This window comes from Dermacentor variabilis, chromosome 4 (genome assembly GCF_050947875.1).
Source record: "Dermacentor variabilis isolate Ectoservices chromosome 4, ASM5094787v1, whole genome shotgun sequence".
Lineage (NCBI taxonomy): Eukaryota > Metazoa > Arthropoda > Arachnida > Ixodida > Ixodidae > Dermacentor > Dermacentor variabilis.
Genome location: NC_134571.1, coordinates 74,304,306 through 74,322,526, shown reverse-complemented (window position 1 = coordinate 74,322,526; position 18,221 = coordinate 74,304,306). Strand labels below are relative to the sequence as shown.

The following is an 18,221-nucleotide window of genomic DNA, read 5'->3' as shown; positions in this document are numbered from 1 at the left end:
AAAAATGCATTTTCAAAGATGGTGATGTACCTTAAAGCCAGATGTGTCACATTGTTTTTAGTTCGGTTATTTACATATGCTTTATAATGTGGTGACAGCTGCCATAACTTTTAATGTTGGCTTTCTGTTGCATTTTTCTGGCATTGTTAAGAGCAGCACATGAAAATGGCCAGTGCGATTTTGTACAATTCCACTCTTTGTTTTTTTTCAGTATATAAAGTGTTGATTGACACTTGTGTGGGGTATGGCATCTGGAACTGGGTGTTATGCACTGAAAAATTTTCAGTGAGTGAATCTTGTAAAACTTGACCAATGTTTTGTTTTGTTTCTTTGTTGTTCTCCAACCCAGTGTGAGACTTGTGGCAAGGGCTTCTTCAAGCAGGAGACACTGTCCGAGCACCCATGTGTCAACATACTCGATGCCACTAGTACTGAGTCAGGATCACGCAAGCGGGACACTAACCTAACCCCACTGGTGTGCGAGATCTGTGGGTCAACCTTCTCTTCAACGAGCAGCCTCAACGTTCACAAGTGAGGCTTTTAATCACAGTGGTAGTGCTTCCATGACTATGTACCCTGTGTACCAACTGCCTTTTATGGCATTGAATTGCCTTTTATGGCAATAGAGATAATTATACTGGCAGGAGGATTATGCTGGCTGCGTGTTGTGCAATACTATAGACTTAGCATGTGTTGCTGTGGGGCATTAAATCTCATAACGTAATTTTGTTCGATTTTGCAACCTAAACTAGGCTACTTTATGCAAATGGAGTGTGAGTTCACAGATAATCCAGCAGATGTGGACTTCTCATTGCTGAAGCGGAGCAGTGTCACATTCTCTATAATAAAGTCCAAGTGCAGTAAGATCCCATCGTGCCCCACATACAGTATGCTTTGGGTGCCAGTGAAAGCATGTGAGTGTGAGCTGAGAAGGATGGTGGCTTGATGAGCGCCGTCTTCCTGCTTGAGCAAAGGGAAAGGGGGGAGGAGAGCGAGCTCACAGTAACGCGATGAAGTGCGCATGAAGGGAGTGTGCAGGTTCCAGCACATCTTTTTTTATAGCACGGCCGTGGCTTTGCATGGCTGTCAGCGCAGCAGAGCGAATATGCTGCCTGCACGCCCTGTTTTAGATGTAATCCGCTGCGTGTGCAAAGAGTGGGTGCGCCGAGATGGCATGGCGTCATGTACACTGTCTTCTTGCGTGTTTAGTACAAGGGGTTGCATAAGCTTGAGTTTCGGAGACCCGTTGAAGCGGGAGGCAAACGAAGCATTCGCTCCCCGTTGTTGGTGCACTTCATGATAGTGTCACCTCACCGCGGGCTACGCTATCAACTGCGAGGGTGGAGTAGACGCAAAAGCGTGGCTGGGTTCGCTTAGTTTGTTCCGCCGATATGAAACTATCGTCGACACGGCATGATCTTTCATCGCCGCCTCTTAAACTGAACAAAATGAATTTCTTTTCCTTTCATATTTGTGTTTTTTCGCTTTCCCGATAATTAAGAAAATTTTGCGGCCCCCTTCCTTTTAAGAAAAATCTATCAGCAACTGTACTTATCTGCGTAGAATGTCAAATTTCCGTACAAAGAAATTTCGGTATAACGAAGCAAATTGCTGATTTTACTGACGTTGTTGTATTAAGGTATAACCCCCTATTGAACAGCATGCAAAATTTGGCATATAGTGGTTCTTATATTTTTTTAGGCTGTTGCACGAAAACTGGCGAATAAGATTATGCACCCAGAACAAGGCCCATAGCCTTCCTGATCTTGAATTAAACTTGTGCTGCCATCTACTGAAAGATTTCCAAAGCACAAACAATTGTGTATAAACACACTTCATTATATTGAGGTTCAAAACACACGGTGTTCTGTGGACAAAAAGTTATAAAAAGTTAAATGCTTCATTATTTGGAGAATCCTGTTATATTGGAGTTCATTATATTGAGGTTTAACTGTACTTGCATTGTTGAAGAAACTGTGTTGTATAAATTAGGGCTGTGAAAATTAAAATTGTTACTTTAGAATTTGCTTGTGCTCGGCTCTGCTGAAAGTGGCGCTTGGTGATTGCACTTTCTCTATTGCATTGAATTAGTGCATGCTGAAGGTAGATCTCATGCAGTGCTTCAAATTCTGGACCACATGTAAGGATGAACTGGAGCATTCCTTTGAAACTTCATTCAACATTAGGATTGTTACCCTGGGCAGAATTTTACTGTGTTCTTCTGCAGCAAATTATGTCTTCAAATGCTGGGCATGCATTGTTGTATCCACTATCACAGAGATAATCACACAATTGAATGCAGTTTGTTTTTAAGTTAAGCCGATGTGAAAGTTAATGCTAATGGTTGCCGATTGTTGTAAGCGATGCCTCATTTTATGTAGTATCATTGTGAGAGGATTGCACTGTGACATATTTACTAACAGTACGAATGACATCGACTCAAAGTGCAATATAGACAAGATGGGCACTGATACAGTAATAAGATTGTTTTGAAATTTGCATGCTTCAAGTTAAAATTTTGTATCCGCTTCTGTATGAGTGCCCCAGAAATGGTAGTTCTCTCTCCATTCAGGACCCTTCATGGAGAGAAGCGGTTCCAGTGCGATGTTTGTGGCAAACGCTTCCATCGTAAAGATCTCTTGTTGGAGCACCATGCAGTTCATGGTGATCCTACGTACCCATGTCCAACGTGCCAAAAGCTTTTCAAGACTAAGAAGTCCCTGGATGTGCACATGATGATCCACAGTGGTGTCAAGAGGTTCAAGTGTGGTGTCTGTGGCAAGGCAAGTATAATTTGGTGCTCTAGTACCTCGTAACAAATATGACTGAAATGGTAATCAGGCTGATGTCATTTATGTAGATTTTTGGATGACCCAACACTTATTTGCCCATGCTTTCTTCTTGTGCTATGTACAAACCAAAAGACAAAAGGACGAGTGCAGAAAACATGGAAAAACGAATAGTGTGTACACTTACAGCTGGTTTATTAGTATCACATCCCGAATGTCACATAAGTTTGTGCATCATCATTCGTTTGTCCAGGGTTCCTGTACCTGTCCTTTCATCATTTAAGTTTGTAGATAGCGCAAGAAGAAAGTATGAACAGGCACCAGCTAGCGCTTTTCATTGCCCTTTTGAACTTATTTGCCATCATAACAAATTTTTGGTGTTATAAGCAAATGAGCTGTGTGGAAATATGCAAGATGAAGGAAGTTTCACAAAAGAAAAACTGGGTGTCCTGCAATGGCAACTCAGGCCAGTTAATGAATTCATTAACTTTCATGAATATTTTTTTAGGCATACCAATTGGTTTTAAGATAACCTCATTGAGGAAAATAAAGCATGTGTAAGATCATGGTAAACAACGTAAGGTACATTATCTTTGCACATGATCTTATAATTAGGACATGTTCACTTTGGTTACATGCCCCATTCTCAGCAAAAACATTTTATGGTAATCAACTTACTTTTGCCTTTAAAGAGCTGCACTGTGTAATTGCAGACCTGCAACTATTGAATTTCATAGCAAAAAGAAGGAAAGCTAATATAGGTGCACTTGTAATTTTTAATTTGTGCAACATCATAAAGAATGAGGCTTACTAACTGTTGAAACTCATTATAACGAATATGCATATGGTACAAAAGTACCTTTGTTATATCCAGTATTCCATAAAAGCATATATTCATTGCATGCCAATATTGGTCATAAAATTCGGAGTTAATTTGCTACATTTGATAATTTGTTATATCTGTGATCATTATTGAGTTTCGACTGTACGTGCACTTTTTCAATTTTATTGTTTGTCTTGCGGCGTAAAACATGTGAAGCATGCACATTATATGTACGTGTGTATTTTGTTATGTTTGATGAGGTCCAACAGGTTTCTATGGTGTAGACCATAGATCTGCAGATGGTAGTCTAGTGGGCAGCGTGGGTGTAGCCCCACTTTTGACAGGTAGTGGTGTCTTTATGAGTGCAGTTCTGAATCACTTCACAAGAGGTGTGGTAAATCTGCGAGGGCAGTTGGGCGAGGGCAGAAGGGGCAGGTCATGCCGAAGGCAGGCCGATGTTCCAGAGCCCAGTGACAAGTTACTGGTGCTCTTGCAAGCACTTTCTTATTTTATTTTTTTCTCACTAGTATGTAGCGCTCAATGTATGCAGTACTTAGAGTAAAAAGAAGTCAACTCTCTCCAACCCTCACTATAAGCACTGTAGAATTGGCGTTCATGAATGTGTGTGTTGTTAATGGGGAGCAGGAGTTCTTCCAAAAGGGCAACCTCCAGAAGCACGAGGATACGCACCTGAGTGAGAGGCGGCACCGCTGCACTGTTTGCCAGAAGGTGTTTACTACGCGAGAGTCACTGGCTCGCCACATGCTGGAACACTCCCGAGGCAAGATCTTCACCTGTGGTGTCTGCGGGCGAGCCTTTGTTAAGGTATTGGCTGTACATTGAGTCTACTTGTCTTGTACTTTCTGTATATATCAGAGATCAGTTTATAAGCGAGAATGAGTGGCATATGTTCAACATCTCCAAGATGAGACAACCATATTGCAGGTCATTATCATTGACTTTTGTCTCTTTTTCTTTATTTCCTTCTTGTCTTACATTTTCTTCCTTCTTTTTGATCTATATTTATAAATTCCTTTCCTTCTTTCTGGTGTTTCCTTCCTACCTTTCTCTCCTTTTTACTTGAGCTCTAATCCAGACATGATATTACAAATCAAAAGCAATCATATGATAGCGAACTTGGAACATCATGCAAACTATGCGAAAGCTCTTGAGCCATAATCTCAAAATCTAGATGCTGGAGCCCATTCAGAGCCCTGGCAGCAAGTACGAGCGTTTGATTTTATCAAGTCATGTCTTCCACATTTACTCCTGTAGCATGTATGACCTCACTGCTGCCCACTCTTTCAAAGCATGCTCCAAACACATCATTTAAAAAGGAAAACTAGCATTTAGTCACAAAATAACACCTTGTGCCAAAGTGCAGTGTGCAGGCCACTTTTATAACTGAGTCTAGGGTATTGCACATATATTTGCAGAAGTTATCACAGAATGCAAGAATGTGGCTGAACATTCCCTATGTGTGAACATGCCTGAAAATCCTACACGGCATATTTTTGTTTGTTTATCAGGTTCTGCAAGAATTGCATGGAACTTCGGTGCAGTAAGAATTGCTGCTGTGATCAGTGCCCATTGCTCTGATGGTTTTTACCAGGGCAACATGCTGGCAATTTACATCACGATAAAGAAACTAAGGAAGTTTCTTCCCTGTGCCGTTTCTTACGCTGTTCTTGCTCTTAGCATCACATACCAACTAGCCCACCAGCAAACTTTCTTAAAGACACTTCGACACAAAAAGGCAATGTTGGTGTTAAGATAACTAAAAACTTGCTGAAATTAATAACTTCCTTGCTAAGTTCTCAACGCTTCTAAACATGATGGCAGAGTTGTATTTAAAATTTTTTTATCATCTCATGCCTATTGTGTTTGCCTTCTAGGAGCACCAGCTGCGTAGCCACCACCGCATGTTCCACTCAAACCAGGTGTACACATGTTGCTACTGTGGCCTCAGCCTCAAGCTGCGCCACTCTCTGAAGCGGCACCTGCGCAAGAAGCACCCCGAGGAGGAGACCCAGTGGTCCAACCCCGATGCGCTTAGTGCCATGCTCGTCTCTAAGGTAAAACAGATTGTAGTCCATTTTGGAGTGATTGCACACTCTTAGGAATTCATGAGTGGCATGTATATTTAACCCTTTTCATGCCAATTTTTATTTAGAGAACCATCAAAGTTTTACAAGTTATCTTATGGCTGATTCACTGTGAACAGCTTTCCTTATTTCCATATCACCAGTTCATTAGTTATTTTCTCTTGTCCGTCACTGTCAGTTTCTTCATGTTTTTGTATTTGCATACAGGCATAAATAACAGAAGTCTATATGAGGAATGTATAGAACATATTTTGGAACAGAAGTCTGGCGTGCCTTTGTTGTCCTTCATGCGTCACTCCGTTCCTAGCACTGCGAGGAAAGCAAATCATAGAGGTGCAGGTGATAAAGTGTTTCCGTTCAGCCACATGCACATAAGAGAGGCTGCCAGAGGGTCAGACTCTTCCTCGCAATCATCAGCACTAAGTTGAAGCTCCACACATGACTCAATATATTTTTTTGGTGCCAAAAAATGTGAACGTGAAATTTTTTCATGTCTGCTTCCTTACTTAAGTCACAAAGCACCACATTTCTGGCATTGAAAAGTGCGGTCGCCCTCACAGCAGCCATCACTGCAGCAAAATTTTGGGCCACATAAAAAGCCAACCAGTGATGCATGACTTATAATGCCCGGCTTCTCGGCACGGCTTCAAGATTAGACGCAGCCCACGGCTACATGTGGTGCACTGAGAAATCTCGGAGGTGATCTGCTGGGACTTAGTCACATCCGCCAACTTCCAGGTGTGCATATTGTCTGCTTAGATGCTATTTAGGGGATGTTACTAAGAAAATTAGGTACTAATTATCAGCCCTGCAGCTTTGCGAAGTTTGCTTCATGTGCTACCAAATTATAACTATTTAGAAAAAGTGAAACTTTGTTCCAATTGGCCTTTAAGTTAACATCGCTATCTTTAAAACCCATGGGAGCCAGACTTCCATTGCATTTTGCCGCCCCTCCCCCCCTCGCCCTAAGCCATGGCCACAATAAATCAGTTTTCTGAGAAGCTTGTGCCATCTAGTAGTGTAGCATTCACACCAAAATGATAAAATGACTGCCCCATGCCCGTCGTATCTAGTGGTCAAGAGTAAATCCCTGGATGAGTAATACTCGTCATTGGCATATACAGTAGAAGCTTGCTTATGTGTTTTGTCGAAAAAAGAAACACTAGACAAAACATACTAATCAGGCAAATGTACCATCCGAAGTCACTAAAAATTTCAGCAGACTCAACTGTAGTTGACATCTATGTAAGGCGAAGCATTGCGTGAATCATTGCAGCATGACACATCGATGTGTGCCGATCTGGTGGCACCCAAGCAGCCCGAGACGTACATTGTTGTTTATGCGGCCTTGGCGAGCGTATGTTCGCGCTCCTCAAATTCAACCTAGATTAGCAGCTTTTCCAGGAGGAGAATTCTGGCGGAAAGCTTTGATGTGCCCACCTTGCGAAAATCGTGGCACGAGACGTGCGCTGTTGATTTAAGACTGCTGTACGAAACCGAAACAAAACCAGGCTGGTAGGAAATGTTGGAATATGATGCCACAATGCCGCCAGATCGAAACATGATGGTCACTTCACACCACCTGCACCAGGGGATAGCAGCACGTTGGGCTATCGCCTATTAAAAGCATGCAGTAAGCTTCCAACTGCACTATGCCATGTGTGCTGTGGAACAGATAGGGGAAGGTGCTTACTGCAACGGGGTGGCGGCGACAGCTGTGAATGGCGACGTGTGACAACCCACAAGATTTACTGGTACCGGTATAGGATACCAAGCGTGTGGCAGCATTTTCATGCTGCCATACTGGTGGATGAGTACTGCATGGAAGCTGTCATTGCAGGCGCCTACTGCTCTCAGTTGTACATGCCTCATGCCTTTTCTTGTGTACATAGGATCTAGGGCTAGAAAACGTATCACATGATTGCAATATGGTGATATACTGAATGCTGATGCCAAAATATCATGTTTTCCGGAAACATATTAACCAGTAAAAAAGAAGCGTGACTGTATTGCGTCATTTTTTTTTGCATTTACGATCGCAAATGTTGGCTCCGGGAAATTGCACAAAATGGGGGGGATTATATCAATGAGGCTCTACTGTATATATATGGAAAAATGCCTGGATGAGTGAGGCTCAGCCATGGCACTGTAAGGGTTAAAGGAGGACTGTCACATATTTTTGAGGTTGTGGAAACTCTACCACACCACACACTTCTCGCGCGTTAAAGGCTGAAATTTAGCAAGCACGAAGATTGACAAGCATTTATAATGTATTTTAATATGGTACTAAAGCTGATCTCTAGATGCGGAGCTGCTGCTGTTTGCATCGTCTTGACAACATGACTAAGTAGACTTTGCTTACGTCCTTTAGCTATAGGGCTTACTGCGATTATGTTGCTACATGCATTTTTTATGGCTGTGCTCATATGTGACTGTCGCAGCGATAGCAAAAATAGAGCAAGCCAATGCATCGTGACATCACGACGTTTACACCTCTTCGGTAGCGAAACTGAAACATTTTAGTAGAAACATCTATTACATTAAATTATTTGTGGTGCTCTGATGCTTGCCGATATCTTTTCTAGTGTATATAAGGCTTGGCCCTTCATTTAACAGAAAAAAGAATGATAAGCCAAGAATGTCATATCAGTATGCTTTGTTAAGCAGGTGAGCAGAAGAGAGTGAAGCCCTGAGAGTAAAGCTTTTTACTTACGTGAATGCATGTAGTTTTTAGGGATCACTGTGTTGCCCAACGATTCCGCAACTGAGATTTACTTATCTACAGAAGCAGGGCTTGGAAGTTGAATAGTACTTATTAAATTTTAGTGCATGTACATAAGAGGGTACATCTATCATGCAGAAAGGGGACCTATAGTGAAACACTGTAGGGAGACCTCTTATAATATGTTACAAAGAATCACAATACTATTAAACAGGAAAAAAGTGTATATATACTTAGCAAGAAAAATTCTTACACTTAGAAGTACCAGCAGTTGACATATTACACAAATAAGAATACGATAATAGTACTTAAACACACATGGAATTTCTGCTTCTATCATAAGATGCCACAGTGTTTTGGATTACTCTAGGATTGCACAAGCCAGGAACCAATACTATGTATAAAAAATCTCATTAATAGGTTTGCAATTGCGCTTCAGTATACTATTCTGTTGTGGCCTGCAGCAAGTGGTTGTGTTTACATTAATCTCACGAAGGGAACACAAATTAAAGCTTTAAGCTACCATGTTATATACAATCCCATCCTTTCTGTTGTTCTTACCTATCCATCTGTCCCGCATAAAAGCTTAGGTAATGATGTAGCTATGACATACGTACCCTTTACATATTTGTCGGCCTTTCAGCATCTGACACATTTGAAAAGCAGCACTCGGGCGGCACAAGAAATTGATTTTGCCAGGCTATGTTCCTGCTCACCTGTCTGACCAATGTCATGGTGCCGGTAGTTTCTGCTGATTCTCGATTGCACTTAGGCTTATGAAAATCTGGATTTCAAATCGTGGGTGTATTAGCATTTGCGTCTTCTTTTTTCGGCAGGAGGTACTTTAGTGCAACTATGTCTCCTTAGCCCTGCTGCTACGTTATACTAACCTCCTTGCCCTCTCACTGGAAGAAAAAGAGAAAAATAAATGCTGTAAAACCGTGCACTTTCAGCTGTAGTGGGCATTCAGTCTACTAAGGTCTTTTGTTACTTGAATCATATGTGGCAGTGGTGGTGTAGTGCATGTAACTTGCTGTGAGATCGTTCTGTTGACTACAGCTGCACATTGAGCTTATTGGTATGTCATGTGGAACCTAGTACGTTGCGTACACCCAAAATGGGACACAAGAGCAATGCAGTATATGTGTCTGTGTCGTTCTTCTGTCCTCTGTAGGGTGTACTGTACTTAAGCTTTTTGGCATGATGATCTATTGAGGCACGTTTTTAAAATGAAGCTTTGTTTACCCACCTCCCTAAGGTTTGGCGTGGCTGCTTCCAGGTGCTCGATTTCTCACTTGATGGACTTTTTTTGTCACTGTATTGAGGATAATTGTAGATTAGGCTAGTTGGTTCCGATTCATGTCTTAAGGGGTGTGTGAAAACCTACGTAGAACAAAAAAAAAACACTTTGTTAAAACAAGCTGGCAGGCTAGGTGGTTAGAATCCATGATAGAATGTATAAGCGCTACTGAATGAGGACGTGGAAAGAAACAGATACACAGAGACAGTGCTGTCTCTGTGTATCTGTTTCTATGTCCTCATTCAGTCGCGCTTATGCACTCTATCATGAAAAGAACAACACAACACCTTGTCTGGTCATTCTGTATCTTTCTTACATCCTGTGTAGGTTCTTGCACTACCCTTCAAACACGAATCACCACTATAAGCAGCACTCCACTAGCTAGTCAGCACTGTGCTAGCTGGCAATGAAGTATACAAGTTTTGTACCTGAAAGAACCACAATTTGCTGAAAGTCAAAGGTAAAATGGATGCTGACCAAAAATGTAAAAAGAAAACAAAACAAGACGTTTCCGCTCCCACACGAGGAGCAGAAATGCCTGTTTTACAATGAAAGTGAACGAAAGGGTTGAACCACATTTGCTGAACCACCATCCTGTAGCTTCAGTAAGATAAAATGACCTGTGGTTGGTAGGCTGTGTTGAGCTTTCTTTGTGGCATTCGAAAGTTTAGATGTCTTGGCGAGTGGTGGCATTAAGTCTAGTTTTTCTGCAAGCATCTGGGAAGTCTGCCACCAAAACCAAGGACGAGGGATACATTTCTCACTGAAATTCATTGCACAAGGTGTGACGACAGAGTGCGCTGTGTCCTTATCATGTTACATCATTTTGTCTTGCTGGCTCACAAAAGCTTTGCCTAGACAAATTCCTACAGTGCATAAAATCTGGATTATTTCTTGTTTCTTTATTTCCAAGGCTAGTTTCTGTGCAGCTTGCAACAATCCCTCTTCCTCCTTCATCTTCAGGCTCTCGGGAACACAGGGCTCGAATCAGACATGGGCCTGGACGCGGACGCCACTGTCGAGAGTCTTCAGCATGCTGCAGAGACAGCTACCAATCCAACAGTGACCAGCTTTGAAGTGGCTTTCGAAGGCACAAACATTACTGCTGCCATGTCTGGTGTTGGCACCAACATTGTGCAGGACACTACGGAATCCCTTGTGGCCAATGTAATGGGTGAACATGGTGGGTGACATTAGTGTGCTCAAGTCATTTCTTTCTGCTTTCACTACTGAGAAAGCTTTTGTTTCAGCTCTGTGTGAGATGTCTGTGGATTTGATTTATAGAATATGCTATGAACAGGCTACAGAGCATGATGTCATGAACGTTAGCTGTAGCCTTGCCTTTGCAATGTGTACATATAGGGCTTAATTGCACTATCCTTTTTTTTTTGTTTTTCAGGCAGCTCAGAGGTTCTCTTGGCAGTTGAAGGCCTTAGCAGCGAGGAACTTCGTGAGGCAATTGCCAGTGGTCGGGCCCAGATAAAGCAGGGGCCCACGCCAGACACTATTGAGATCTCTATGCCTTTTGATGTGACAGATGAAGCTGGCGGGCAGGTAGGTTATAGGTTCTCCGAGGGGCGGTCTGTGGCCGTGTTTCTCAAGTTTGTGAATAGTTGCAAAGCACCTGCTTATTTGCGGAAAGAGACTTACTGGATGCTCTTCATCAGCATAAATATTCTCACGTACCAGGTCACAAAGATTTTGAACATGTTTCGCAGCTACAGGGACTTGAGACAGTTGCAAGCGATGATGTAGGTTTTTTTAATCATTCATTCATTTGGTCAGAGCATACATGCACGAATTGAAGGGGCTTCTGATAATTGTGATAGTTCTGAAAGTTCACTGACAAGAACCAGCTCAGATTTCAACCCATGCTTTGCATATGAAATGTCAATTTTAAGTTTCTTCTTGTCCCTGATTTCATAATGTTTTGTTTTACACATTGTGTAGGTGACATACATGGCTAACCTGGTGGACCCTACGGACCAAGTGGTGGTCAAGGATGAGACATCTGTAATCATGGAGAATGTACTTGAGGAAGAGTCTGTGCTGAATCAAGCAGCGTCCAGCCAGTATGTTGTCTCCACTGGTGTGTCTGAACTGACTGAAACAGTGGTTGCTACTGGAACCGTGGCAGAGGACCATGCTGCCATCCAATCTCTGCAGGATGATTCATCTTCACAAATGCAAAACATGGTAGCTTTACCTTTTGTGCTGTTCCCTGGCATGAAAAGATGTTGTATGCGCAGGTTGGTAACCTCAGCCAGCCATGGAAGCGTAATGAAAGCTGTTGGCTGAAACTAGTGTATAATTTTCTGCTGAGGCAAGCAGGCGAAACACCTTTGGAAACTGCCTTCAGAGAGGCAGTTTCTAGCTTCTCTTTGAAATTCTTAAATAGGTTCTCTTGAGGTTTTATGTATTCAAAATATAATGCATTCAATGTGAAATCTTTTACATTTAGAATTTCCAATGAGAAATTAATAATAGAGAATAATAACGACGAAAACTGTGTTATACATCTTCCTGGGACACTTTTCCCCTTCTGTGTTCTACGCTAACTCACTTATTTTTCTTCCTCGGTCACCAGCTAGCGGTGGCCACTGCAGATCTAGTGGGTGTACTATAATTATTATCTACATTTGGACTGGAATAGAAGTTTTACTCTTGTTAAAGGCTCTGCTTTACACAGCATCTGAGTATGTAATCATTTTTTTCTTGTTTAATCAACCCTGTGGGGTTGGAGTAACTCCCTAAGATGTAGTGTGGAATGAGTGCAGTTGATTATGATGGCATTTATGCCGAGAAATTGAATGGGCTACTTCCGTTGAACAGAGAAACCTACTAAATGCTGCTTTGTGTACTTGACGATCATTGGTTTCATCTGGCTGCAGTTTTTCCAATTCTGCCGCTTTCATCAATCAGTCAATCAGTTCACCTGTCTATGTCTGTTTATTAAAGACTGTGGAAGTCATATTTGTTCTGCTTAATTGTATAAAAATGCTTAATGTATGCTACTTTGTATAACAGGAGGAAAGAAACATTGGAATTTGTACTGAAGGAGTTTGTGTATTCTTATAATCTAATTGCTTGTCATGGATAGCATGTTTGTAGCAACAGTGAATTATGTCAGCCATCGCTGTTCAATGAGCACAATGTATAATGCTGCTTTCGACTGGTCGATCCAAAGCAGGATTTTTTGCTCTGTGGTGGTGAATCTGGTTTTCAGTGATCGATCTGGAGCGGGTTCATTCTTTCCACTGGTCATGAAAGATCCCTCTGCACCGGGTCACTCTCACTTGCCTTACCACTGCATATTAAGGTACAAATAACTTATCTCACTTTCATCCTACATTTGGCCCACTGAGGGATGGCAACTTTGGATTGCCATGAAAATGTACAGAGTGAAAATTAGGCACTGTTTTTGGAACCGGTTTGTGCGATGCAGGCACAACAAGTTTCGGTATGATCCATCACATAGGCATTTTTGCTCTCTGCTGCCAGGTTCAGATTGCTTAAATCCAAGCGCTCGCTCAAGGATTTTTGCAGCCACTTTAGATTGACCTGCAGAAAACACTATAAGTAAATACCATTATGCACTTTCACATGTTTATCTTAGTAAATGAGTTAGTTTCGTGGAAATCCACAATACGAAGAAACAATCACATGAAGCCAACAGACGGCGAAGCCAAGGAAAGCATGCAGTAAACTAAGACAATTTTTTTCTTTGTGAAGTGTAGAATTAAATTATGGACGAGAATTTAATTTGCAATACATTTTATATTCCTAGTTATGGAAAAGGAAAATGAAAGTATAAGAAAAGGCAACTTGCTATTGGTCGGCCAGGCTAGGTTATGAATACATGCATGCTAATACCTAAGAAAGTGAACAACAGAATAAACATAGCCGTAGCTTAATTCGTAGGGCATCACATGTCATGTGGAGTACATATGTGTGTTCGGATCCCACCAGAATAGATGTTGTTTCATCTTTAACTCTAACTTCCCTTTTCTTTTCTTTAAGAATATGAAGTTTAGTTTAATGTTTAGTTTTGCTAATAATGTTACCACACATTAGCAAAACCGATAGCTAATATGTATTAACAAACTGACTGTTGCTGCACAGACAGATTCAACCATGGAAGGGAGAGTCTGAAACGAACAAAAACTAGCCTGAAGGTACAAAGGAAACACAAAGCCACATGGGCTGCTGTGTGAGTCTCCTTTGTAGATTAAAGTCTGAGTGAATGTCAGATCCTTTGCTTGTGGGATCTTTCGTATGTTCAAATGGAATGAAGTGCTGTATGTGAAATGTATGTAAGTGTGTGTGTGGTTCCTGTTTCCTAGTCCCTCTATCCAACTAAGAATTGAGTTTCATCCTTCTGTTGTGAAAGGGATTGATTGATCGATCGATTGATCAATCAATCAATCAATCAATCAATCAATCAATCAATCAATCAATCAATCAATCAATCAATCAATCAATCAATCAATCAATCAATCAATCAATCAATCAATCAATCAATTTTTTCTAATAAAAGTGTTGCATCTGTTTTAATCTTTTAAAGGTGGTGCAGGAAGCAGCTGACACAAGTTCAGAGCCGCGCTATGTAACCCTGCCTACATATGAGACAGAAGCAGCAGCACCAGATGATCAGCAGACAGTGGCACTCGAGGCTGCAGATGGTGGAGTGGCAGTAGCAACACCTGGAGTGACTGCATCTTCTGATCTGCCAGCTGACCTCTCCTATGAGGAGCCTCAGTTTGTGGTCACTGAGCAAGAAGTTGCTGATGGTGATCATGTTGTCTACGAAACTGGCCAGCTCCAAGAACAAGCAGCCATACCCCAAGGTAGGGAGGGAATGGATACCATAGTTTTTTTACCATACTCTTTAAATGAGCTTACATCAATGAGCAAATAGTAATTTTAAAGCAAGAAGAGGCCAAAGTGAACATTGTTTTTTGAGCAACTTGTTTAAATGCATGTATTGTTAAAATTCATTGCGATCAATAATCATTATAGAAGCAGACATAGAGGACTGTGAAGGTCACACGAAGGAGTTGCTTGAATGCAAAGAACACTTGCAAAAGTGCAATACAGTAAAACCTCATTAAACCGTACCTGCTTAACAGTAGTTTCGTTTTAAAAGTAGTAAAGTCAAATCCCCGACTCAGCGGCCATTGAATATAATCTGTTTTGTATCCGCATAAACCGTAACAGCCTACTGTGTACATATCGGTTAACATGTAGTGTTTGCACTTTTCATCGCAAAATTACGGCGGTGGACCGGCAGAACAACAAGCCTCAGAGATCGGAACGGCCTCCAAGCGCAAACGCAGAGGGCACTTGGAAGGGTGAAGCCAATGTTACTACACTAGGTTCAGTTGTTTAACTCTCCATAGGCGTCGTATATTGCGGGCGACCCCGTGTCTTAATTTGCCGCCACAGGGCGGAAGCACCACATGTAGTTCTACAGGGGTGCAGCTCTGCATTGGCGAAGGTGCTTGGGTCCTCCGACTTCTCAACTTACGAATGCAGCAAATGTTTTCACCAATGCATTTTTTTGTTTTTATAGTCTCGCGTTTAGCAGATTGACTTGAAAACATTACATAGCTGTGAAAATGCTGCTGCGCTCCCCTGGAGTGTGCTGTGCAGTCCTCAGTCCAGGGTCGCAGCAGCCCCGCCCGTCCACTGTGCTCTACTAATCAGCTGTTGCTGATGAGTAGCTGTAAATAGTTGATTAGTATCTGTAATCAGCTCTTACTGATTAGTACTAATTAATTATTATGAACTCATTTTATGACTCATGAGGCAGCATTAGTGCGACCACACGATGGTCCAAAAAGTAAAGGGAGCCGAAGTGAGCCAACCAAGGCAGTTGACGACACCAGTTAAGGCAGAGTGGATTAAGGCAGAGTGAATTAGGCAAAGTTAATTAAGGCACAGTCAATTAAAATAGAGTTAAGGCACCCGAACCCACGACCATCGGTGGGAGTCGAAGCCGCGTTCATTGGTGTTAATTAGGCCCAGTTTCTAAGACATAGCTAAAGGGACACTAAAGGCACATACTAAGTCGATTCGATGTAGACTGTTTCAGTACCATTCCAGAAACCTCACAACACTTGTTTCATGCCAAGTAACGACTTAGTTTACGAGAAAATTTCATCTGAAGGCTCCGAATAACTTTTTCGAAATTCAAATCTCCCACCACCGAACCGGGAGAGTGGTGACCATTCATACACCATCACCACCCTTTGCTTCCATCAGTGAGTAAAACAGCGCCCGACAGACGGCAGTACCGAGCCAAGACAGGGTTCGCCACGGCAGCTGCTTTTTGCTCAAGTGATATGGACCGTTCGGGCATCTCACGACATCACATGGATCAGAATTCTCTGCTACTTGCAGTTTGTGGGTGTTTCGTGAGCCAGCAAAACCAGCGCAGCAATACACAATAACGAAACTACTGAAACGCGAAAGCATGGGCAGAGTTGAGCGAAAACGAAACCTTTTGCTTGCCCAGCCGTTGTCAAGGGTAATTTCAATGTCTTTTTTTTAATGAAGTAGAACTGGACAAGTAGCATTTTATTTCGTCTTATAATACAATACAAGGATGTTCTTTTTTTAATGAGTCGTTGACTACTAGTCACAGAATTTAACTGAGGAGTGCTTTTGTCATAGGGCAAGTACTTGAATGTCCTAGGTCCCAGGGGAGTCTCTAATTGTGTTTTGCATTTATTTCAATTTCTCGGTTATTAAGGCCCTGTTCACGACAATACTGACGCCTTAGAGATTCTCGAGCACTAATCTACCACTTTGGCTTGACTTAATATTTGCCTTTAGTGTCCCTTTAAGGCACTCGAAACCCCGACTTTTAGTGGGAGTCCAACACGCGGTCCGCAGACCGAGAGAGCCGTAATCAATCGTGGGCTGGTATATTGTAAAACTATTGCAATCTGTTTTTATTGCGATAGCAGTTGTATGGACACTCCAGGTGCATTTCTGCCACCGACCATGGCGGCTCAATCTCGCCCATGCAAGGGAAAAAAGTGGGGAGGAAGCGCACCGTCTTTTGTAATGCACAAGGCCCAAGGAGAAGGGGGGGTGCAAGGGGGGTTTAGTCCGGCGGCTGCTGTGCATGGCACAGCCGTGCGGGCCCTATCTTGAAAGCGTTCTGTGATGGTGACAGAGCGCGAGAACTGATAGCTTCTGTGGAGTTCTCCTCCGTGCTCTTGGGACAAAGGAACGACAACACAGTAGTGCAAACAATCACAAGGGCATTTATTGCACCTTTCATAGATCAATGCCTGCTAGCCGAGTTGCTATCCACAAAACATGCCGATGGGCGCGCGACAAATCTAGAAGTCCGACTCACCGCGACCGCATAGCGAGCGAATATGTTTGCCCCATGCTGGATCCCAACGCCTGGTCGTTCGCGCGTCCTGTCATGCGAACGGCGGCGCAATCCAAGACGGCCACGCGAGACGGTCTCGCAGAAGCATGGGTCGGCACACGCGCGGCACGGCACGTCCGTACCGCTTGCTGATCTCGAACCCAAGAGAGAGCGCCTTCCGCTCCCACACCCAAGTAACCCCGCCGGTAGCAGCGCAACACTCGCGCCATCTCTCGGGCTGCGCTTCAACCACATCGACCGCCACGGGCGTCACGCAGGCCACGCGGCGAAGCGGGATTGCAGGAGATGGGGGAAAACAAGATATCTGGGGACGCGCGTGAGTTGCGCATCCCCACACTTCATGTGTGTTGTGTTTTTGCCACTTTGTTTGCATTGTAGCGAGAGGCAGCACGAAGGCCAATTCACTTGCTGCTGCTGCCGCACTCCCTCACTCCAGCGTTCTGACAGTGAGTTTCCACGCTCATCGAGTAAGATGTGCTCACATTTGCTTGTGCAGATGACACCATGCTTGTTAAATTTATTTAGTAAGCGAATGTTTGTAAGCTTATACGGCCGATAAGACTACTATTCTTACTTCATATAGCTGTCTGCTAATTTTCTATCGCAGTTGATAAAGCAGCAAACACGAGAACGTATCAATCCACAAGCATGAACTTCAGACAAATCCATGTACTTCCCATCCTTCCCATGGTGGCTGAGCGATCGCAGCACCAGAGTTCCCCCTAGAAATGAGTAAATAAGAAATGAGATGATGGTACCATACTGCAACAAGAGGAACAGCAGGGTGGTTCTACTGACCTTCTGCTTTATGTTCTCACTACCAGTGACACCCAAGATGACTTTTTGGGTGAAACTGCGACATTTTATTCGAAATCTGCCATTAGCCCTGCGTGATTGATCAAAATGACTCAGGCCTGGCCAGCATGGGCATGAAAACAGATAAGAATAGTTCTTCGTTATACTGGTCCTGGTAACAGAGACCCCCGCCCGCTGAGCCCGCTGAAGCATATGCTTCCCTAATATTGAGTTCGCTCGCAGCACCCTCAGCTTATACTCCATCTCGCTAGTTCCTTA

General features: G+C 42.8%; 1 protein-coding gene across 2 annotated transcripts in view; it reads left to right on the top strand.

Moving 5' to 3' along the window:
• LOC142579383 (uncharacterized) overlaps nt 1-18,221 on the top strand; it is a 61,487-nt gene that overhangs the window by 35,540 nt on the left and 7,726 nt on the right. For both annotated transcript variants that reach the window (XM_075689505.1, XM_075689504.1), the window contains exons 15-22: nt 350-531; nt 2,573-2,783; nt 4,258-4,437; nt 5,508-5,687; nt 10,703-10,922; nt 11,139-11,293; nt 11,690-11,935; nt 14,304-14,586. In XM_075689505.1, coding sequence (XP_075545620.1) covers nt 350-531; nt 2,573-2,783; nt 4,258-4,437; nt 5,508-5,687; nt 10,703-10,922; nt 11,139-11,293; nt 11,690-11,935; nt 14,304-14,586 — 1,657 coding nt within the window. The remainder of the gene's footprint in view (nt 1-349; nt 532-2,572; nt 2,784-4,257; nt 4,438-5,507; nt 5,688-10,702; nt 10,923-11,138; nt 11,294-11,689; nt 11,936-14,303; nt 14,587-18,221) is intronic.